General features: G+C 43.4%; 1 protein-coding gene across 1 annotated transcript in view; it reads right to left on the reverse strand.

Moving 5' to 3' along the window:
* Window positions 1–24,726, reverse strand: part of NEK2 (NIMA related kinase 2) — a 180,022-nt gene extending 155,296 nt beyond the window's left edge. Inside the window, exon 1 of the mRNA XM_085612857.1 lies at window positions 24,376–24,726. Coding sequence (XP_085468983.1) covers window positions 24,376–24,471 — 96 coding nt within the window. The 5' untranslated portion in view covers window positions 24,472–24,726. The remainder of the gene's footprint in view (window positions 1–24,375) is intronic.
* Between the last annotated feature and the right edge of the window lie 733 nt (window positions 24,727–25,459).

Here is a 25,459-nt window from a genome sequence, read left to right on the forward strand (position 1 = left end):
TAGACCTGCAGGACTAGTACCATTTTGCAGATTTTTCGAGCCCTGCTTGGGCTGAGATATTACTATAAAAGTCTGTAACTGTTGACAAGGTTTTCCTACTTGCCCAGCTGCCTCGGCCTATCAAACTCCATCAAATGCAAAGAGATAATTTACGAAGGCCACAAGCAATGGCAACTGCATGGCATACAAGCACTAAGTGCTGAAAAATGAAGATCTGATCAAATGTTGAAAGGCCAGCCTGAAAGCCTCCCTGAACGCCAGTGAGTGTTACATCTCCTACATGATAATGATACAAAAGATCTTACAATCTACAACTATAAAAGAGTGGTCGGTCAGTAAGAGCTTACCGACGAGGACACCCCCCTTGCAGGTAACGTTGTTTACCACTGTTGTCTCAAAGTCATAATGCTGCAGCACTAAAATTGAATAACCAAGAGGCTTCCTTTAGGCACTTGGCTCAATGTAGTGTGGAGAAGCATCCAAGGTATTATCGCAGTTGAAGGGGCATAGAAACTTCCAAACTTTGTCACAGTAGCCTACTTACTTTATCAAAAGACTCAAAGTAAAATGGTACACTGACAATTAAGATTTCCAAAGAAAACCATAAGACGATATTGATAAATTTAAGAACAGCCTTAACTTTCAAAGATAGCAGACAAATTGGTATGATTGGTGGCTTGTTTATGTAGTTGTAGGGAGTTAGAGAAGAATATATGGTCACCCAAACAGGTATCAATGCTGTTAAGTTATATCCAACTGACTAGTTTATAAAGAACTGAAACGTATAGAGCGGCTTATTGTCCAGGCATTTTTAGATTCTTCCTAGACTATCAGCAGAGCAAAAGGATATGCTTGAGGCACTAGGGACGGTGTCCTTACTGAATTGAAAGATATGGAAAGACTTTGGGAAGTCGTGGCTGCCTATCAACATCTGGGGCAATCATTTTCTGGAAGACTACTAGGAGGTGTAACTTGGAAGAGTTTGAGAAATAATGTTTGCCTACCACCGATTATCTTGATTCTGAAACCAACTAAAGAGACCACACTGATGATCGGAAATAATCACCTACTTTCCACAATTAATGTAGACTCTAAGATTTTCATGATGGGCAGACAGAAGTGAGTGGTGATCTCTGTTGCATAATGATCAACATTACATCATACCCCACAGGAATACAGTACATAACTTAGGACGACTTTATGTCACACATTATCTGAAGTCTTACCTGTATGCCTTAGTAATGCTGGATTTACTGGATGAGGTACATGCAAAGGGTACTTGACAAGGGATATGGAAAACATCACCTGAAATGACTCAAGGTGCGGCACACAATGCACACTGCAAGAGTTTGGACAGGTTGAACGTTATCAGAGTGAAGGGTCTTGTAAAGAACTGAGATGTCTGCTCTCATCCCAAGTGTTCTTGGAGGGTTGCCTAAGCAACTCTAGCCAGATATGGACCAGAGATTAATCCTTCCAATATTTGGGCATTCCAGCAGGTTAAGGGGGAAGTGGACCGATGGTTTCTGAATACGGGTAGAGTTCTCTTTGGGTTGAAATGTTCAATTGAGTTCTAAACACAGAACTTCTGTTGGTGACAAGCAAACCTTTCCTAGATAAAATGGTTTTCTTACCACGTAGCCTATATGGCTGTAGGTATCTTTGCTCACTATTTCTCAACGTTTATTCACAGAACTGGATCCGCTCTGGTTTTATTGGTCTGGGCAAGGATGCATAGCAGGGTGATGCTGGACACTTTGAAACGACGATGGCACGGAAATATATTATATTGCATCTCAACAGCAGCACACAGTTACATAATGAGGAAACGAGGACAAATGGGAGAAGAATCTCATGAAATTGCTTTATGACCAAGTACCACTCTTAGATTTATTAATAATGGGACAGATCAACAGTGAGTGCCTCCTATGTCATTTGACAAGTGTGGCTGATATGGCATAAAGTGGTCATGATGGTGATGAGGCACCGCCCTCCCCTTGCAACAGAAATGCAATTGTGGTCTATTTTGGTAATTTACAAAGATTGCACTCAACAGGTCTTTGATGTGAAGTGGAGAGAGTTTTCCCAACAGTTGGGGACTTGTATCCAAACAGTAGGTCAGTTACTTTTGAGAATGCACAGGAATATTATGAGAGTTGGGACTAGTAAATTCTTAATTATGCAAAGCACAGAAGACTAAATAAGTATATTTGTTTCCTGGTTCACGAAGGCCCACAAACTACAAACACTAAGGAAATGCTGATTCGCTTGACACAAAGCCAACTATTAGGAGGTGCTTAAACTAGACAAAGGGAATGGCGCTGTGGTGGGCAGAGACAGATGGACTTCTAACTGCCCGGGGCCCTTAAGGAACAGGAAAAGGACTAAGCATGCAGACAGGAGTGGGGGACAAAAAAAAAAATAGTATTGAATAAAGCAAGGATTAATATGGTTAGATGCATTCATCTGCATGGCATGGGTGATGCTGTAGAAATTGGACAGTTGTTTAAGATGTCAGAAACCTGAAGCAGACTTTAGACACATGTGGTGATACCCTCCTATACAAGGTATTCAGGTAGAACTGACAGAAGATTAAACTGGATTACAGGGGGCCTTCTCACACTAACACATAAACAGTGTCTGCTGGGGCAGGTGCACATGAAGGAGGAGAAGTGTAGAAAGAAGTTCGGGCCAAGGCTTTGTCACACAAAAATTATAAGTTGAGTGTATGGAATAAGACTCACAATTCTCGATATGCCCAGGATGGGAATTAGAATGCTATAAAATTAAATATATATGTAATCAACTGCATGTGAGAACATAGTTGACCTGTGAAACGATTTTCTTTGGAACAGTCATTCGCTGCAAAGAGATGTGCGCACTATACATGTGGTTCCCTTCAGGAATGGTTGATTTACTTTTTTAAAGCCAGTTAAAGGCTAACTAGAGATTCCTTCAACATGGACAGTTTATAAATAGCTGTCAGTTGTCAACATAAATCCGGATGACTTTTGTGCTGTAGGGTCCAGTAATTCACAAAATGTACTGGTCGCTAAAGAATTTATCCAGTAGTGTGACACCCACAGGTACCAGGAGCACAATCGCATAAAAGCAGTGGCACCAGTAGCAACTGGAGTATATGTGAACATGGGAGTTTGCAACTTCAACTAGGGGGAGCACTAAGAACCTTCTAAATTCCGAGCAACTTCCACCAGCCCGTGGAATCAGGCTCCACATTGGGTTTAAGACCAGATATTCCATAATTCCAAAGAAGATAGATACAGACATGCCAAGCGCACAATAGGATGGAGGATGAAACAGGCTCATTCATCTGGACTCATAGAAAGGATTTTGCAGCCAACCAAGACGCTCCCTTAGCCAACCAAGACGCTCCCTTACTTCTCCCAGGTACTTGGGTGCATGTAACTTTGTGGCTCCTAGACAGATTCAGTCTCTGAAAATGTCTTTGTAACAGTCTTGCAGTCAGTTCTGCCCGTGTGCTTCCTTCCTTGGAATCAGGTTTCTACTCCTAGATGACTCGGTTCAGCATCTTATGCACGCAGATAGATCTTCGTTCTCTTTCTGGTCAAGCAGCAAGGTGATTCTTCAGACTTTCCAAATGTGGGGCGAGTCTAGATGGTGAATGGCAATTGCACAGTGATTCTAACCCTGGTCCAAAGACTTGTTTGGGTTAATAAGCCTTTCAGTATCCAGTCAATAAAGATGCACCAGGTATTTACTAAATGGGGAATTACATCCTCCTCCAATGGCTAAGGTAGACTGTCACAACTAATCAGATGGTCTTCAACTTCAAACCTCCCAGGGCTTCTCCTGGTTTCCCCATAATTGGTGGCCAAAAGCACAGATGTCCAGTTTGCTCCACACTTAAACTAGTTCAAGAGCAGTGTTTACCGGTCCCTCACTGGAGATCACTTGTCATGTGAGATGCCCTCAGAGAAAATTAGTTGTTTTTTTTGACACAGGAAACATCCACTGAAACAAAGGGCATCAGCTGGCTACCACCATCAACCAACAGGTGTTTCTATTTTAGGGAGGAGATCAGAAGCCGATATGCATCGGAGACATCCAAGACAAGCATCATCAGTCCAGCTCAAGGAAGGCAACCATTTTGTACAGCACCCATACACGAGATCCAATTGACTCTAGCATTCACCAGTTCTTTCACAACACAGATAGAGCCATAGAATCTATGCGCATCATTCCATTGTAAACACAAGGAGATGATGGACGGAGCACGGAAACTTTTCAGACACTCACCCCCAGTCACAGATCTGGGTTGAATCCATCATCATTCTTAGCTCACTTCGCCACCTCAGTTCAGACCCAGCTTTATGCAAATCAGTCTTGACCCTGTGCCTCATGGGAACAGTCTAGCCCGAACTGCCAAGGCAGGTCTTTCGTGAACCGGAAAAAAGCATCCTGGGACAGGTTTCTGGGTAACTCCCTTTATCAGCCAGGCTAGCTTGTATCCAGTGGCAAAGTGAGCAAGGGAGCCACGTCTGGGCATACCCTGCCAACTTAGGGCGAACAAATCAAACACAAGGAGATGATGGACGGAGCGCTGAAACTTTTCAGACACCTCCCCCAGTCACAAATCTGGGGTGAATCCATCATCATTCTTTGCTCACTTCGCCACCTCAGTTCAGACCCAGCTATATGCAAATCAGTCTTGACCCTGTGCCTCATGGGAACAGTCCATTCCATTGTCCCAGACACGAGTAAGGCAAATGACCACAGTTAACGAAAAGAAGACTGTCAGGGGAGAGCAGGAATACAGTCTCCCAACAGGTTAAAAATAAATATCTGTACTCTACTTAGTCTCCACTTCCCACATCAACATGCTACATACGCAGTCAGTAAATACATATCCTAGGTTGAGAGGGCAGTAGCCACTCACCATAAAGGGGTACAAGTTGAGTTCTCTTGAAATCAGAGTCCAGTTCTGATTTCTACAGAACCAGTAAACAAAAAGGTGTGTAAGACAGTAGACTTCACTGGTGGAAAAAACACATTTGGGTGCCCAAAGACCCACGAAGGTAGAGTTGCACAGCTTTACAAGGCCATGCAAAGTAATTTCATCCCAAAACAATTGATACCAAAGACCAAGATGTAGTCCAGTATAAACATCTTTTTCAGTATGAACATGAATTGATGACCCAATTGAACAAGCATTGGCATAGCCAACAGGTCTCGCCTTTGGGACCTTATAAGTTTTTAGTTATCAAGCACAGTATCCTTGGTGCAACAACACCAAGTGTTACATGGCTAAACACTTATAAGGTCCAAAAGGCGAGACCAATTGGCTATGTTGAGTGGCTCGTGCAGGTATGCCACTGTGAGGTTGAGATGCTGCGAGTGCTTTTACAGGAGTCCCTGTGACATTGCGCCTCTTCAAAATGTATCTTTGGTCTGGTGTAATACTTCTAGCCCCTATTTCTGTCTTCTCGCACCCAATGCATCCTTAAATGTCCCATGTACAGCAGGGGTTGACACTGCTATTACCCCTGCCCTCCAGTGACACTTTACCTGTCACGGGTGGTGGAGGACATGGTGGTGGTGGAGGTCATGGTGGTGGTGGACGTGCTGGTGGTGGTGGACGTGCTGGTGGACGTGTTGGTGGTGGACGAGTTGGTGGATGACGTGGTGGTCGATGTGGAGGTGGAGGAGGTGGACCACGTGGTGGTGGTGGACGTGGTGGTGGTGGTGGACGTGGTGGTGAAATAGCTGGCACATTTGCAGTTAGGATCCATACAGCATGGTGATACAGGACATTTGCTTCAACAAAATTACCACCGTATGAGTGAAATATCGGATGCTATTTAAAAAGACACATACAAATGAAACGCATTTCAAATATTTTGACTGTTTGAAAAATTAAGGGCTTTCACTTCTAATCTCCCCAAAGGGAATTGATTAAAAAGTGCTGTCAGTAATAAAGTTAAATCGGAACATTGGGGAAAGGAATCCCCCGCAAGATGACAAAACAAGGAATGCGCGTGAGAGAGAGGTGGAGCAGGAGGTGAGCCCGGGAGTGGTAAGTGCGCGCAGTCTGCTCATTTTCAAGCACTGCACTTGTATTTGTGGCGTGCCCCTGCTCGCTCCCACAGGGTGGATGCCGAAACAAGCACGATTGTGTGCTTGAAAAGGAGTAGAGCGACGGCTAAAAGCCCTCCTATGCAGCGCATGTGCGCTGCGTAGGCGAGACCTAAAAAGGAGGCATTCGAGATAGATACAAGTGGAAAAATTCAAAGTACAGGGCATACACAGGACAAACAAACTGTGGCTATGTCCATGATTAACATACACTGACTATTGCACTTTAGCTACCAGCTTTCCACTTAAATTTGTCCACAATGTAATAATATTTATTTACAATAAAATAGCAAGCTGCGGAAAAATACTGCAAATATATTTGAGCAGGCTTGATTATTACGCTGCACACAAACAGTGACATCAAACAAATGTGCATTGCATATCAATCACGCACTTTCACCTTTAAATGATTAATATGTAAACTAAAAGTAGAATACCTAGAAAAAAAAGAATAATAAATCATACCACTACACAATTACTGCATTATGATGTAGTGCTCTTTAAAGGCGTGAATCTCCAGTTCTCTCCTAAATTGAAGCAGAGTAGGATGGTTCTGATAAAAAAAACAAGCATTGGCATAGCCAACAGGTCTCGCTTTTGGGATCGTATAAGTATTTAGTTATGCAGCACAATGGTGCAACAACATCAACTGTTGCATGGTTAAATACTTAAAAGGTCCCAAAGGCGAGACCTATTGGCTATGCTCGATGACTTTCAATTATGTGGTGTCCTTCTGAATTGTGTGGCATGATGTGGAATTCTGTGGTGTGGAATGGATGTATGTGTAGTGTAATTGTGTTGAGTTGAATTATATGGTTTAGTGTTGAATTATGTAGTTTAGTGTTGAATTATGTGGTGTGGATTGGAAATGTGTGGAGTTGAATTCTGTGGTGTGGAACTGTGTGGATAGCTTTGCCTTTTTGGTGACATAAAAAATAAATAGGTAGGAGCTAAGCTCCAAATCTGTGTTTTTGGATATTAATTAAAAGAAAAGACAATTTTCCCCCACCATTGACATAATGGTTGTCTCTGTATAGTAGTTCTTTTCTTCTCCTCACTCTAGCCAAAGCCAGCATTTTCCAAGTGTTCACTGTCACCTAATGAAAACTGTAAAGTTGCTTTTAATAAAAAATTGTATATTTTTTTTTTTATTTCTGCATAGCTGGTTAAAAGGGTCGGAAAGTTACTTCAAGAGTACCGGAAGAAGGGCGAGGTAAAATATGAAAATACGAAGGTGATGGTGTTCCCGGACTACTCCAGGGACGTGCAAAAACAACGCCGCACCTTTGACCCAGTGAAGGTGAAACTCCGAGCTCTTGGTATCCAATACATGCTTCTGTTTCCAGCTAAACTAAAGGTTATTTTACAAGACAAGACTCATTTTTTCCAGACAGCAGAGCAGGCATGGTCATGGATTGAAGAAAGACCTCAGTTGAGGCGGGCGACCCCGCCGGTGGCCCTTTTAGTGGCCGACAAACAGCGGGGCCTGGACTGGGGCCCGAGCAAGGAAAGGCGACGGAGACGACAGCCCAGGTGCCGGACTCAGGGTATGACTACCCCGGGGAGATCCCTACATCTCAAGGGCCAGAGCAACGTCGACACGGATACGGATGATGATACTGCCCTTGAGTACCTGTCAAAAACCTCCCAGAGGTCAAGTGGAGATGAGAACTCTGAACAAGCAGGAACCTGCAGATCCGCGGTCGAAGACGACGCGCACCCCCTTCTGGAACAGATCCAAAACATGGAGGAGTCAGGCTCGGACCCTCCTTGCAATAACCCTCAAGTCCAGCAGTCGAATGGCGGAGATGAAGAGAAAGGTTGAACTGGGGCTGGCCGCCCTCTGGGGGACGATGTGGGCTTCCTGAGGGTTGGAAGACTAAAGCCACTTTTTGGGTAGAGGGAGGCACACACTGAACTGTCCCTTAGTGTTCGATAGTTAAGTGGGTAGGGGAGGGAGGGGGGCTACAGACCTCGAGGTGGTCTACCTGCACCAGTGTTGTCCTGTTGACAAGTTAAGGGGTGAAGAGTGCCTGCAGAGTGTGGGGTGGGGGGGTACGATGGGGGTAGCCTGTTATTTGGGATTTAGAGTTTGGGGTAAGAGGGGGGATTGTTTTGTTTTACAGAATTACACGAGTAATGACATTGAGGCAGGGTGGCATAGCAATGGAAAGGCAAATACTTTGATATTCCGAAATAGACAGCGGTGGGGAAGGGGCAAAGGGATCACTGACATGTCAGACATGATACACCACTGGGATGGCTACATCTAATTCAGAAATGTACTCGATCCTCGCCTGGAACGTGAATGGGATGGGAAGCAAGGTTAAGAGGGGACTAGTGGCTGCGTACTTCAAAAGGTTGAAACCTGATGTCATCCTCCTGCAAGAGACGCATTTGAAAGGTACTAAATGTGGGTTCCTAGGCAAGGGGGCCTATAGACTTATGGCACATGCAGGATTCTCCACAGGGGCGAGGGAAGTGGCAATACTTCTTAGGAAAAACCCACCCTTCAGAGTGGAACGCACTTGGGCAGACCCCAATGGCACGTATGTGGCGATTAAAGGGGTATGGAAGAGGAGGCACGTCACGTTTATCAGCTTATATGCACAACCTAAGCTCCAAAAGCAAACAATGGACAAACTCACAGCAATTCTCTTAGAAGCTGGGTCAGACACGCACATTATAGGAGGCGACTTTAATGATGTTATGGACCCCACGACGGACCGCATGACTGTCCAACCTGGAAACCCTAGGAAGACACCACTTAAACGGTTTACAGATACCCTGGTGCTTGTAGATATATGGCACCGACACCATTCTCAGTCTAGAGCCTACTCATTTTATTCAGGGGCACACAAGGCCTTTTCACGGATTGATTACATATTTGCCGCGGTGGGGGAACTTGGGGAGATCCACAAAGTAGAGTACCTGGGCCAGGTGCCTCTCGGATCACTCACCCTTGTGGCTTACGGTGGGTACCCGTGCACATCGACAGAAGGGAGAGTGGAAACTGAGTCCGTGGGAACTTAAGGTCGCTAGGGAGCTCAGGGTGGATACGGAGTTGTATTTTAAAGAAAATCTGGGGTCGGTGGACTCAGCTATTACCCTGTGGGAGGCCTACAAGCCGGTGCTAAGAGATAGGGAACAAAATATAGCACGTAAGAAACGGAAAGAACATGACGAAATCACGGGGCTGGAATCCCAGTTGCTGCAGCTCGAGTCACAGGCGAGCGCGTGCAGTGACCCCTCGCTGCTACGCAGTCTACAACTCCTCAGACAGGAATACTTTTCATTGGCCAAGCACGAGGCACAGACTGCGATACTAGCCATATACCGACGCATATACGATGTCGGTGATAAGACAGGTAGGTTACTCGCATGGCTTAGTAAGAAAGAGTTCGACAGTAGGTGCGTTGAACAGCTACAAACAGAGGATGGTCAGACGCACGTGACCCCTACCGCAATAGCTGATGCCTTTGCAGACTATTATGAGGCCTTTTACACACGGCGTCACCTGGCCGAAATTTCCCACATAAAAATATATCTTCGTGATATACAGCTCCCCAAACTAGTAGACGCTGAGTCCAAGATGTTGGATGACAAAATCACAGTAGAAGAACTCGTGTTGGCGATTGGCCAAATGAAAGCAGGAAAGGCGCCAGGGCCTAACGGGCTACCTCCGGAGTTCTTTAAGCAACATGCAACACTTTTTGGCCTGCATCTTCTCCAACTATATCTGGAGGCACATGAGGCGGGCAGCCTCCCCAGAGACTTGCGGACGGCCACAATTGTAGTAATCCCCAAAAAAGACAGGTCACTGCAAGAGTGTAGCTCATATCGCCTAATCTCTCTCATTAATATGGAGACAAAGATATTGGCCAGAATTTTAGCAAACAGGCTAGCCGTAGTCATCACCAGCCTCATTCACCGGGACCAAACGATCGACAAGGCTTTATCTGAGGAGGTTGCACAATTGGTTAGAAGAGGTTGACGGTAGAGAGGATCCCCACTTGGTCTTCTCTCTCTCGGTGCTGAAAAGGCATTCGATACTGTCCATTGGCCCTTCCTTATGTCTGTACTGGAGGAATTGGAACCGGTCCGATATTTAGATGCTGGATCGCTGTGCTTTACGAGAGACCAGAGGCCAGGGTCAGAGTCAATGGGGCGGTGTCACGGGAATTCCAAATAGGTAGAGGCACCCGACAGGGTTGCCCCTTGTCACCCCTGCTCTTCGCCATGGTGTTGGAGCCCCTCGCCTGTGTGATCCGAATGCACCCGAACATCACGGGGTTTAGGAGCAAAGGATATGCAGAGATGGATGAACGCATATCTTTATATGCGGATGACATCCTGATGTACGTTACAAACCCAGAGAGGACGCTCCCCTCAATTATGGCTAACTGCGAGACCTATGGCTTTCATGCTGGGTTCAAAATTAATTGGGAGAAATCATACATATATCCAGTAGGTAAGAGTAAAGACCAGGCTTTTGGACACAGTCGCCTTCAGTTGGCCCGGGAGGGTTTCAAGTACTTAGGGATCTATGTTACTACCAATGCAGCAAGGGCATTGGAACATAATCTCTATAGGGTGCTCAGGGAGTTCCGAGCGGACGTCGACAAGTGGGGGTCTCTGCCGCTAACGTTGTTGGGCAGGGCAGCGCTGTATAAAATGATAGTGCTCCCCAAATTTCTTTATGTATTGCAGAATACCTACCAGTTCATACCAGTCGAATCGTTGAATAAAATTGATGATCAGTTGCGCAGATTTATCTGGGAGGGGAAGCCGCCCAGGATAGCATTGGCGAGACTGAACATAACCAATACAGCGGCGGTATCTCGCTGCCTGACCTTCGGCCGTATTACCGGGAAGCCCACCTAATCGTTGTGAACGAGTGGCAGCATGCAGAGATAGATCATCCCACATATGTACTTGAATGCATGCAGTTTGCCCAGCGCCTATACACACATTATTTATATGGAGGGAAGGGGGCAGCTCAACTCCTGACGGCGTCACGGATTGTTATAACAGCCTGGAAGCAGGCGGAGCGACAAATGAAGTGGGATGGCCGGATCACTAGGAAAACCCCTCTTTGGGTCGGCAACCGGCTTCAGGAAATTAAAAAACTCCGAGGCTTCCAACAATAGGACCTACTGGGCATTTCGCAACTCAAAGATATCATACATCGTAAAGAACTGGTCACATTCTTACACCTACAGGATGAATATGATATGAGCAAGACTCAATACTACAAATACTTGCAGCTGACCCATGCCTGGCGAGCACAGCGCCTAGACACTAATGACATTCCGGAATATGCGCCACTGGAGGGGCGATTACTAATGGGGGAAATTGCGGAGAAAACCGTTTCATGGACATATAGGACGATAATTAACAACAAGCCGGACACTCTGCAGAAGTTGCGGGGGAAAGGGGAAGCAGAGTTAGCTGAGATGGACGACTTAGATTGGGAAATGGCACTGATGCACCCACGTGAGGTGGCTATTAAATCCAGGCTCCGACTGATACAATTTAAATACCTGTACAGAGCATATTATGATAGGGCGCGACTACATCATATAGGGAGGGCGGAAACACCGGACTGTTTGAGATGTGGAGTGTCGCGGGGTACATTTTTTCACACGGTGTGGGACTGCCCAAAGATCCAACAGTATTGGGCCAACATGCAGGGAAGGTTGGGTACGGTCCTAGGAGACACAATACCACTCAGTCCGCAGTTCATATTGCTGGGGATATCCACTGACATTGATCTCCCTAAACCAAAGTTAACCTTACTTCAGTTGGGATTGGTGGTTGCGAAACGTGACTTGGCCAAAGCATGGGGGGCTGTGGGGACTCCGTCACTGACGGAGAGGGGAAAAAAGTATGGATATGTATATGCTGGGGGAAAAGACGACATACAAAGCACGGGGTTGCCCCAAAAAGTTCTGGAAAATATGGAAGCCATGGTTGACACACTATGGATTGTCGCTCTCTGATTCACAGTGATCTCTAGCGAAGGACTTGTGGGTTATGCAGCTGAAAGATGCTCCCAACAAATGTGTAAGATTCTAGAACAGTTACTTGATCACCCGCCACTTTTGTTTTTGTATGATGCCGATGTCTCGCTGAGGGTGCCACTGTGTGGTGCTATTAATCAATGTCTTTGTAGTGTATTAAAGAAAATGTTAAACAAATTTATAAAAAAAAATTTTTAAAGGGTCGGAAAGTGAGTGAGTGAAAGGATGGATGAGTGAAATGGTGGATGGGTGGGTGATTGAAGGGGTGGATGGATACATGCATGGGTGAGTGAGTGTAAGGATGGATGTAAGGATGGATGAGTGAAAGGGTGGATGGATGATGAGCGAAAAGATGGATGGATTAATGAATGAAAGGTTGGATGATGAGTGAAAGAGTAGCTGGATGGATGGGTGAAAGGCTGGATGGACGTGTTGAATGGGCTGATAAATGGATGATGGATGGATGAGTGAGTGAAAGGATGGGTGTAAGGATGGATGAGTGAAAGATTGAATGAATGAGTAAAAGGGAGGACAGATGGATGGCTGGATGAAAGGGTGGACGGGTGGATGTGTGAATGGATGGATGGAAGGCTGAGTAAAAGGGTGGATGGATGAGTGAAAGGTAAATGGATGGATGGATGTGTGAGTGAAATGGTGGATTGCGGGTGATTGAAAAGATGGATGGATACATGTATGGATGAATGAGTAAAAGGATTGATGTAATGATGCATCTAATCACAGGCATTTACAAATTTGCAGTTTAGCACATTAAAGCCAGACAATTTGCCAAAAAAGGATTGGTTTCTTAGAAAAAGAAATGAATAGGATACTGTGACGACAGATTGTACTTTTCACTGGCAAAATAGTCCGTCGAGCATTTTAATGGAATCCCTTTAAAGAAAATGGAATGAAACACCTGAGGTGAGATTAAACACTCCTCCGAGCGGCGGCGCAAACCTTCTCCAATCTGAACTTTAAACCTTAATAACAATTGGGCAGTACTGTCAAACCAGAGCTAGTAATAGTGGTAATTACATTTTGTAATGCATTGGAAATGCTTAATTCAGTTTAAAGCGTCGGACGATACAAGTTCCCAAAGCAGATTTCACATAAACAGAAGTGGAAAGTAGTCGTCCATTTGGAAAATAGCAAATGTTGACAGAGGGATTTCTAGAACCTTCGCATCTTTAAAAGAATCGTTAAAGTACCCAGACTTCCCTGGCCTGTCCAAAGAATCAGCTGTGTGACCTTGTGCAGCCCAACAGAGTCCAATCCCAAAACGCGCGCGCATGCGAACCATTCCTCTTTAGATTAAATATCTAGTTATTTTCTGCATATTTCACCAAAACAAGCCCTGCACGCTCCCAAACCACAAGAATGGCGGTTGCGCCACCTCTGACAGACGGGCAGCAGCTGCGAACAAAAATCTGAGAGAATGGTACATTCCAAAAGCGAAGCCACGCGATGATTTCACTCGAGAGAGAAAAAATGCCAGTCATGTAATGCGCGAGATAATGGAATGGCTTGTTGATAAACGGAATGGGCCAGTTGTCCGATATATGCATAAACCAGTCATCGCCACGCTGACATTTCAGATTAACCAACACTATGTCTGTGACTTTAGAGTGGTGCCCTTAGATAGAGAGATAGTGTGTGTGACAAATATCAAGGGCTATGTTGTTGGTCTGGCTTTTTGAGCAGAGGGCGTCCTTGATATTTTTTCAGTCCCTCCCTAGCTCCTTTGTGTATGTCTTCTAAAATGTGCCTTGCAGCCTTCCTGGTCATGACGAGTCTGCTGGCATAATTGGTGTTCCAGGAGAAGCCTGGTAGTTCTGTCTAGGGGGGCTGCTCTGGGCAAGCTCCTCGCTGTCTGTGAGGTAAGGCAAATGCAGGAGAGTCCTTGAACGGACACCATCCAAGTATTCTGATGGTGCCTGCCCCATGGAATCACTGGCACCACAGCCTCAAACTGTGCCTAGGAAAACAATGCTCCTTGTAAAAAGGAGAGGCTGATCTAAATCACTACAGGGATGCTGCATAGGTCTTAGAAATTATGAATAACTAGATTCTGGAGTTACCAAGGCAAAACATTTGCAGTTCAGATGTTAAAAGTAATGTAGCATGACATCTAGCGGCCTATTGTACCTACATGTGATGTTTTGGGAAAGCAGATGAAAAAGGTTGGATGTCCAAGATGTAGAACATGATGCCAGGCACAGCAATGAGTATAACTTTTCTGAGTGGAATTAAGAGCGCCCCAGATACACTTTTCTCTTTGGAGTGTAATGATAATATTACACCCTGTCCATACCTCCACAGTCAGCCTGCCATTTATTCATTTGAGATATTTAATGCCATACTTCTCTACTCAGCTGCTTCCACAACTGTCAAGGATGGATGTGGAACATGCGATAACATGAGAGAGAAAACAGATCAGTCAATTCTGTCATGTAATCTGCCAAAGTGGGTTGTGGGCTATGACTGTCCAATCCTTCAAACAGTCGTTTTATTTTTAGAGAGTCACACCATGCACCTGTTAAAGTGAAAGGGTGGGTTGGGAAGTCTTGGATAGCTGACAGGTGAAAGGAATAGTTATGGAATTGAGAAAGATGAAACACTTTATGAAAGAGAGGTAGGTAGGGACACAAAGATGTTTGGAAGAGTTGGGCTCATAAGCAATGCCAAAGAAATGTTGTTAATGCTCTCTAGAAGTCAGTTATAAGTCTCCTGGGTACGTAGTAATCTGCTGCAAAATCATTCATAATCAGGTGGTCTGGACACAGTTTTCTGCTTCAAATCCGTTTAACGTCTTCAGCACCTTCCCTGAAATTCTAGTTGTATAGCTAAATCCTTGGGAAGCTCCGCTGAGGATAAAAGTAATGTGTTAAGCAAAACACATAACCATCAATCCGAAAGCAATGCATGTATCAAAGGTTAACATACTTGAAGAGCACAGGAGGAGGGTAGGAGCACACTGCCTCACATCCCTGCGCTCAATTTGCCTCAATGCATCATGGTAAATGCAGTGCGTGATAACACTTAACTTAGTAGTAGTCTTTAATTTTTCACCCTTGTTGGTGCAGCCTAACTCTAGACATGTGTTTATGGATTCATTCATTCATCAGTAGAGAGCAATAAGTCACTTAAGGAGGGGCGATGTATTAAGCAAAATACATAAAAATCAATCCAAAAGCAATACATTGAACAAAGGTTAACATACTTGAACAGTACAATAACCCCAATAAGAAAAAAAATACTAATCATAATCTCAATGCTACTAATTATCTTAAAAAGTAAACTAATCAGATCAGGGGACCACTGTTTTGGAGCATATTTTCCCTGCATAAGGATTCTTGTGTCACTCGAACCAAGCCCCTAAAAGTCCAACCCTGGCCACTTGCCTTTACCTCTCTCTATCAACCTTTAATGCACCAACAGCATTGGCCGTACACAAAATAACCATTATCACCTAACAGTAGCACCACTACATCCACAACCTAAGGTATTGTTAACAAATGTAAATAAAAAAATGATACATTGTACCAGATCTCGGTACCCATTTCACCAAACCCTGGAGTGAGAAAGAAAATATTTATGTTGTATTTGTATAGGACTTGCTATACAGTGTCAAATTAGATGCATTGATAACGTAACTTAACTCAATAAACATGAATAAGCCTTGAACTAAAAAGTTTGCTTTGTTTTGACTTAAAGGCAGTAACCAGTACAATGGGTTTAGCACGAAGCGGCATGTGAACCCTGGTCTCAATATTATAACAGACTTCTGCAACTTTAATACAAGCAAGCTGTCAACACACTTCATATTTTAGCCTTTAGGAAACAATGTACTTATTTCTTCTATATGTTATCTGCTTTGAAATCAATCTCTAATATATTTTTCTAGCCCAAATTATTTTGGGGGTAGGGGGTTATAAGAAACCATCTATCGCCACCGCCTTGCAAGAAATGTTAATGTCCACACAACAACAAAAGCGCAAATGTTTAAAAAACATTTTTTTAAACTAAACATTTTGAAAAATGATATTCTGCGCTGCTGTGAATTCAATCTGAAACACAATTGCATCTCCCACCCTCAATGGACGCTCATTATTATAACAGAAAAGACAGAATAAATAGATGTCCTTAATAGAGTAAAATAAAAAGAAAGCAAACATTGAAAACCCTTAAAGAGGTAAAACGATGTAAAAGAAATCTGGTTTCAAACCATGTATGCCAAATTGTATTCTGTTAAATTGTGTCAACCGCACAGAGCTCGGAAAAGGCTTTTGACAAAATGTAACTGCTCAGCCTTCTAAATTTCAAGTCCAATCTAAATGTAATGTCTGTTCACAGAGAACAAAGACAGGAAATTATAAGGTAGGCTTAAGTGGGGATTATAGGAAGCCCGGACGGGTGTTCACGCGGAACAAAATGAAGGACATTTGGGCTATAATGGAAAAAAATTAGGGGAAGTAGTGTGAAATAGGAACACGCTTGGGAGGTGACTTTTTCGCCATTTAGGTTTACCACTGGAGACAATCAATCAACGAGGGCAGCCCAACTCGCTCCGTTTGTTTTTCAACCACATGAAGAGAACTGAAGACTTTGATCTCGACAGTAATTTCTGAAAATGACACGGCCGCGCGGCCCGCGAAAGTGATCGCGGACGCGATCAAGCACGGCGGAGGTAAGATATGGCGGCTGCGCGCGTGCATGCTCTGGATCAGGCGAGACCTAAAAAGGACGATGTTCCAGATCATGGAGAAATAGTGGTAGAGATATGTTGCCTTTTTTCCACTTATTTTCCTCCAGTCTGACTGGTGCAATGCAATAGCAACATTTCTGGGATCTTGCCACTGTAGGGGACAGTAAGGTGCCCGCTATGTTTCCAAAACATCAATTACCCCCTCCCAAAGCACCTTCTCTTGCTCTTGTATGCTTTCAGTTATTTCTGGTCTCCCACCTACGCACACATTTGTGTTCCTCATACTGAACACTAACTGCATTATATCATTGAAAGTGAAAAGGTAATTTTCCTGCTCATCATTTTACGCCAGGATTTTTCATTCTCAATTCAAAGTCTGATGTCTATGGGACTCAAGAAAAATGTATGTACCCAGAACATAGCCTGGTAGCTAAGTCTAGGAAAAGGCTGAGTTCAGAATATGAATATTCATATGAATATCAAAAAGGGACCTAGAACTACAAATCCAAATCTTGCAAGTCGTGTCTGTGACTACAGCAATGTACCTGCTCATATGAATACATTTACAGACTCCCTTAAGACGGGTCCACAGCGGCTTAGGTCCCGCTTTGCAACAACGTATTAAGCATATCCTGGAAAGTATAACCTATAATTTGCCATTAAGCTATTTCTTTGAACCATCGAAACTATTTTTACGTAGGAGCTTCATGTTCTGGTGGCACGCTGCTGAATGTTCACTATGCTGCTTAGCATCAGTTCCTGTGAGGGAAAGCCCAATCCAGCCCTCAATCAAGCCCCGACGTCTACAGTCAGTCAGGTATTCCATGCTTCTTCCATCTCACTGAATATAAAGTTGCTTCCCCCAATGCGTTACATTAGTCCAGAGAGTGTGGTAAGTTCTTGTTCGCCAAGAAGTGCTGCAAGAGGTGCACTGTTTAATCATGCAATCTCAAACTCAGTGGAAAATTGCAATAGCCCTTTCTCCCGCAGCACTGATGTGAAAACTGATTTTATAAAGAAAAGGCTATGGATATGAAAAAAAATTGGCAACAAAGAGAAAAATCAATGCAGTCCAACACGAACCCTCGATGATTGTTTATTGGTTCATGTGGGTTCCAATACAACATAATCCATTGTTAAAGTGCAGTAGTCCGCTCAGGTCTCCCACACTCTGGGAGTAAATAGAGCCACAGAGTTGAATTCTCCAACTTCTACACAAACTGATATAACCAGCTAACCTACATACTTTAATTATGACTAAGTTATCGTGTCTTTTTACCCCTGCGGGAAACCTCTTCTAACAATTGACCCCTTTAAGTTGGAAATGTGTAAAGTAAAATGTTATTTCTTTACTCGATTGAAAACTTTTGGAGTTCTTCAATCAGATCTGCCTCTTAGGGTAATGAAATTAGGCGATATTGAGCTAGTAGACCGTAGGCTTGACATTCACAGATAAACGGTCAACTTTCATCTAATCAATACTCGTAAATGATCTGCTGCTTAGATATGCAAGTATATTCAAGCAAATTCAAGGCAGCAGGATGAATATGTTCGACAGGTCTTAATGGTCCATAATGACTTGTTTGGAAGGGACACGCTCCATGCTTTCTGCTAAAATCTGACAGCAGGATTAATATATTTGACAGGTCGTAATGATCTATAATGACCTGCCCACAGGTTTGGCAGTGACACGCTCCATGCTTTCTTCTAGAATCTGACCGCAGAAGAGCAAAAAATATAAATCTCTAAAACAGGGTCATGTATTAGATTAAAAATTAAGAGGCCTGATGTTATTAAAATTAAATTCTTACTTGTGTAAAAAAAAAAAAAAAAAAAAAAAGTGACTTCTACTAGCATTAACTTAGAATCCAGTCATGGATATTTACAATCTTATCAAGCCCTGATAGGCTTTTCAATAAACTAATTAAAGCAAGCCCCGTCCGGATGGGCACCTTTTTCTTTGCAGCCAATGTTTGCTTATTGTGTCAATAATTACAAATTTCCCGATTGTCAAAACAGTCTATTGGCTCCATTCACGATTCTGAAAATTACTGACTAACAAATTCGTAACACAGCGCTGGAAAAATATTCATGAAAGGTCTGTTCAGACTGAAAATAAGTCAATATCTATGAAGCACGTAGGTTTTGTTCACCATGTTCTATATAGTCAGCAATTGTGTATCTTTACAGCTCATAACAGATAAATATGCAAACCAAAAACATTTCCCAGTGAACAGAACACTCTTTGATGCATCATGAAAATTCGTTCAAGCATATAGACCTATACTGCAGACAGAGCTACAATTATTGAGAACTCTGAATGCCCGGTTAAAGGTTGTTAAAAGGAATTGCATGACAAGACGTGGGTCCAAATACAAATGGCCAACAAAGCAACTTACAAACATGTCTCTTTGCCCTTTCATTGTTTTTACAGCTTGCTGATTTACCAGGAGTCTCAGGTTGTTTGTTTCACCCCACTTGTATTAGGAGGGAGACAATTCAACTGCCAGGTTTATGCTGATTAGTACCTTTTTAGGACTATATACTACATTGAACAAGCATTGGCATAGCCAATAGGTCTCGCTTTTGGGACCTTATAAGTATTTAGTTATGCAGGACAATATTCTTGGTGCAACATCAACTGTTGCATAACACTTATAAGGTGACAAAGGCGAGACCTATTGGCTATGCCAATGCTTGTTCTGATATGGCTTTGTGAAGCACACAGCAAAGCTTGGTGTCTGGGTGAGATTTTCTGGGACAGAATTTGGATGAGAGCTTGATTTTAACGAGATGTTTAGTATTCACACTTTTGTGGGCTAGAGGTATCCAAGTTATGGAGTATGGGAGTGTGCTCTCACAGATTATAAAGACTTTTTAATTTTCAAAAATAAGACCGGTCGTGAGGTTGGTAGATGTGTTCAAAAATTGTATTAGTCAGGTCTTAGCAGGAATGCTTGCTGCAGTGTGTTGAACTAAAATGTTTTCCTGAGATCAGAGAGAACAAACACACTCAAATTGAAGCGCTTTAGTTGTAATAAAAATAGATTACAAGAATTCCAGCCAGTGAGTTGAGGTACATGGATTTGGGAGTGTGAAAACATTAGGCTATTAAGTTTCCCTTCAAGAGTTATATTTAGCGATTTTAAGTTAAAATGTTCGGTTTGCAATTCATGTGCATCGATTCAATATTATCATTTCTCAATGGGTCTCCATTTTCACCGTGAAGTGTTTGAAATACTACCTCAGTTCCAGCATGACCAGATTCAAATGCATGTTTGGTCAACTTGATATCCCTTTCAAAAGTTAGTGAAGATTGCCAAGACAGGAACATCCCATGACAGCAGAGATTTTCACTGGTGTACTATAGCTGAAAGTCTCTAATCAACAGTTGGGAATGGCAACATTAAATCATGCTGCATCTATGGGCTAGAGTCTTAACAGCAGCAGCCGACTTCCAATGCCCTTTTTCAAATCAGTTACATAGCAATGTGCTACTGCTACGAGGCAGAAGACGCAATGTCTTGTGAACACTAATAAATGAAGAAGTCCCAGGTATCGGAGTTGGCAATAGATGGGGCAGTGATCAGTACAGAGATAAATGACCATACAATCATAACAAGCACTGACAAAGTCAATAGGCCTGACATTACATGAATGCAGAACTAACGCAGATAGAAGATTAAAGATGTACAACATAACGAGCATGCACAGACACATGAATATATAGAAACAAACTACATCAACTAACGGGCAGGCACGGACAAGGACACCGACACACAAATTAAGATGTACCCTTGGCAAGCAAACATCTAGAATCAATGAAGCATGTAATTCATGTGTAAATACAAGACTTGCAGATGGTAGTAGGTTAACTGGACTTTTTTTTTAGCACGAAAGATTACATGCATAGCTTGATACAGACCCAAAAAATACACATCTTAAAAATTGTCCAATTATAGTGCTTATGCAAGGTGAAGTTGTTTTCATTTTAGAAAAACCCTCTAAAAGTCTTGTGCAAATGGCAGAGAGGCAGTGAAAGAGCACGGGTCACATTGCTTGCTGGATGCCTTGAGTGATGCCGATGACCCAGGAGGTAGTGTAAATTTTGGGAAACTCAACATGGCCGTCAGATACACACATTTCCATCTCCTAAACATGCATGTCTCATGGTCCCGTTGCAAAAATCTTGGAAAGCATGGAGTCAAGCACCAGCAGACATGAGATGTGATGGCGGCAGTTCTGGATACAGGAGCAGTGGTGATCATGTGTAAAGTGGACCTTTAACATGGTTAAAGGTAAAGAGCTGGTGCCGCGATTGCTGCAAAAGTTAAAAAATAGAAAAAAACATCTATTGCTTTACTTTTGCAACAAATTGAGAAACCTGCACTATACTTTTACCATGGTTAAAGTAAAGCGCGGGTGCCGCGTTTGTAGCAAAAGTAAAGAAATCGATGTTTTTTTTCTATTTCTTCACTTTTGCAGCAATCGCGGCACCGGCACTTTACCTTTAACCAAGTTAAAGTAAAGCACGGGTGCCGCAATTGAGCAAAGAAAACAAATAGCACAAAAAAGCCCAATTACATGAAAGCTGGCGACTGCGCGCGTGGCCGCAAGCGCTAGGCCAGCAAAAGCATCTGGCAGCACTTTTAAAAGCCCAGTTACTAAATGTCTCGCAGAGCAGCGCATGCGCTGGCTCAGGTGAGAACTAAAAAGCTCAAGGACGAACGATTCAAGAGCGAAGCACATAATAGCTAGAACATATTTAAATGCATTTTACTTCATCGCAGACGATTCCTCAGTGAACAAATAAGCATGCTTTTTCTTCAGACAAAATGTTTTGGCTTTAATCAGTCTTTTTTAATTTCTGTAGCATAACACTATTGAAAGCTAAGTGCCAAAGCCTTCTTATGGACCTAAAGCATGCACTGGTCATGGGCCAAGCTATCAACCACAACACTCAGGACAAAAGAGCAATAGCTTAAACACAACAAATGATTTGATGACGATTTAAGAGGTGTGAGGTGTTGTGTTCTATGATGGTCCAGACGAAGAGTAGTAGACTGACATGCCTTGGGAGAGGATTGGCGTTGACATATTTGGGCCGGTTAAAACTAAAGACTGTTTGCAAAAATACATCTTAGTGGTAGTAGATCATTTCTCTAAATGGCCAGAATACAAAATTGTAGAGAAAGCGGATACAGAAAATGTGTTGTACTTTTTGGAAGGGAAGGTCTACCTAAAGATTTGGTATCCAACAATGGTGGGCAGTTTGTGGGGGAAAGTTTAAAAAAAATCATAAAAGACACTGGTATTATTCATAGGACAACCTCCGTATATCACCCAGAAGGCAAAGGAAGTGTTGAGTGCTTCAATAGAGTGATAAAAGGCATTATTGAACTTTCAAACAGTAATGAGAAAGATTGGGAGGATGAATTGAGAAAAATGGTTTGTGCTTACAGAGTTACCAAATGTCAATCCACTGCTTACTCTCCATTTGAACTTATGAGGGGTAGCCCTACCCGTACTAAGGATAATATGGGTTGCCTTGACTGCACAAAAATGGTTCCCTGGTCTGTTAAAATTGTCAAACAATCCCTTGAAGCCAATCAAAACCACTTAATTGAGACACATACTAGCAAAGGAAGGAGAGTTAATTTGCAAGTTGGTGACACTGTTAAAGTGAAGAAGGGGAGATTTGTACGTAAAGGTGAGAGTACGTATTCCGCCCCTCTCAAAGTTATTAAAATTCTTTGTAATTCCGTACTGTTGAGTGATGGTAAAGTGTGGAATGCTAACAGAATTGCTTTATTCAAAGGACGAATTAATGTGGAACGTGCCTCGAACAAGGTGACACGGGCAGGGAGGTACGACTGGGTTGATGACACTGACAATACCAATGTTGCTTGCCAGCCCATCAATATTCCAATTGAACCTTTGAGCGGTGGTGAGCAATGTGCTGGGTATGGCTCTCCTACTGTACAGTCCTTCCTCTTCTTTATTTTTTTTTAAAGAATTTCCGCATGGATTCGTCCCTGGGGTTTAAGCAACTATCAACGCCATTGTTGTGTTCAATGATGGTCCAGATGAGGAGTAGTAGAAGACATCTTTATTAAAGGCTTAAACCCCCCGACAGCGGGGAAGTGCGAAAGGACCAGCAGGCAACCAGCTTCTCCTGCAATCTCACTTCCACTCTAGAATCCACACACATCAGGGCAAGAGTATACGCTCAAGCGTAAACCTAGCCACACTCGAAGGTGCTCGAGCACCAACACATGAGGCACCCCAACTAGTGACTCAGTCTACACAAATGCTGTTATTAGCATTTGTACACCACACTTTTAGGATTTGCACGGTCCTGTAGTGATTCAGAGTTATTCACAAGTCAGCCCATGACGGGGTAATGGAGAGTGACTGGTAAAGGTCCATCAGTACAATAAATTATTAATTAGCATCTCATACCGAAGTATAGTTTTGAAAAAAATGTGCAATATCAAGTCAAATTATTTCTGAAATTGTTGATGTTTTATGATGCATAAAGTCGGGACTGGATGAATTAAGTTGCACTTGAAATGTTTTTACTGAGTCATTTAGAAATGTCATTAATACTGGGAAATAGATATTCCACATTTTCATGAGATGCCCTTTGCTTTGATACGGGGGCAGTTTTAGGTGTCTGTTCGTCTTGCTCATGTCCCCCTCACAATCAGTGTCCCTCTGCAAAACATCTTCCTTCCTCTTGTTTTTGCAGTCTATGATGTGTATGTGGTGAATGACTGACATTTGTTTTGTTCCTCGAGGCCCCAACTAACCAGAAAACAATAGGAGCAACCACCTCCACTTTTTGAAGCCTGTACTGCTTCAATTTACGACCTTGCCAAAACATACATTTTATCTAACACGGTGGCATAGAAAAGCATAATAGAAATACGCATGCAAACTCAGGAGAGTGGTCTATAAATCTGAAGACACCAGTGAATCCCTGTCAACACCCCGGTGACCCCCAAACAACTTCAACCAGGGGCGTTTCTTAACCTTACCCTTCCAAATTCTACTCCGGGCTTGCTCAGACTGCAGCTAAAAGAAATGGCTCCTGCGTCACAGTCTGAGAAGGCTCTTAGGTAAGGAACACGAGCCCCATGAGAATACAATGAAGTAATAAACCTTGCTTTCCATAATTTTATTGCACCCACTTTTCTAAGTCAGAAACACCGCGAAGCTGCTTAGTTGGCCAAGCTGCAACATACCACCGTGATACAAGAAGCTAAACACAATGGAAACAAACAGTCGTTGTACAATGAGGAAACGAGCATCAAACAACATTCCTGACTTCGTGGTAAACAGTAGATGCGCACATCTGCCCACAAACCATATACCATTCAATAACCATGCGTCATAAATACTCGGCTCCAAACAAACTGCTAATAAAAACACCAAATCCCATACAGACACGGATTCATCCTCGCTGATGTCCCTCAGCCCAACCAGCTGGAGTACCCACGAGCACCCCCGGTCTCACTGTGACCACCTCACCTTGCCGTCCGATTTCCTCATCACCTTCTTACACTTCCCGTACGACCCACTACCCACAGTGTGGAGCTCCTGGTAATCCTCCAGTCGGGAAGGCATAGCTATAATGGGGGGCAACTAGAAACTCAAGCTCTCCACGTAGGTAACCTGCGAAGCGATGGTAACAAGTAGTGCAACCTTCAAAACTGCGCCGCCTCTGGGACGCGCATGTGATTGGACGACGACAGTGCGGCTCACGACTCTCTGATTGGAGGGCCGACATAAACAAGGAAGGTCGCTAGGCGTAAAAGAACGCCGCGCGAGCAAGCGCGCGCGCCCTCAAAGTTCAAGCATCTCAACACAGCCGGGCACTACGGCGATTATCCCACCTCTTCCTGTAGAGGCCTTTTAGTAGAAACGAAAGAAAGACCCCTGCCGAGGCCCCACATACGAACCATGTGTAGACCAGAAAAGATTGTTGCCTGCTGTGTTCTGTGTCCTGCTATTTTTGTACGTTCTATTTTGTAACATTTCTCTCATGTAACGTAACTGGTTCTATTGTACAGCGCTCTGACAGCTTCGGGTAAAGTCCGCGCTTTATAAAAATGCATAAATAATTGTTTTTTGGTAGTTCTTATAAAGAGCGAACTTGATCAGACGGTATTGGAATGCTTTACAAGAGACCCATAGTGACATAACACAAAGACATATTCATTTTTGGGACACGGGAAGAGAGAAGTGATATTCCCAGACTCACAGGATTTTGAACCTATGTTGAGACTCAAACTTGGTTCCCTGGTCCGATAGTAGGGAGCTCTGGCCATGACCCCACACTCATTCATGATTGCAGGATGGGAGTGTTAATGGGTTAAATTTTATGGCAAGACCGGAGGCTCCTATTATGCTTTCTTATCTTGCTTTTATTATACAGCAGCCAAGATAAGTGAAACACTACAGTTCCCAGGGGTCCAAGCGTGAAGGCTGGCCAATGGGAACTCAGGAAAAACGAGACCGAACAACCAATCATCAAGGAACCACTAATAAAACGTCACCTCTGACTGCGGAGCTTCCTCTTTTCTTGCTGCTCGCAGTCAGATAAGTGACTTAT

This window comes from Triturus cristatus, chromosome 6, assembly GCF_964204655.1.
Source record: "Triturus cristatus chromosome 6, aTriCri1.1, whole genome shotgun sequence".
NCBI lineage: Eukaryota > Metazoa > Chordata > Amphibia > Caudata > Salamandridae > Triturus > Triturus cristatus.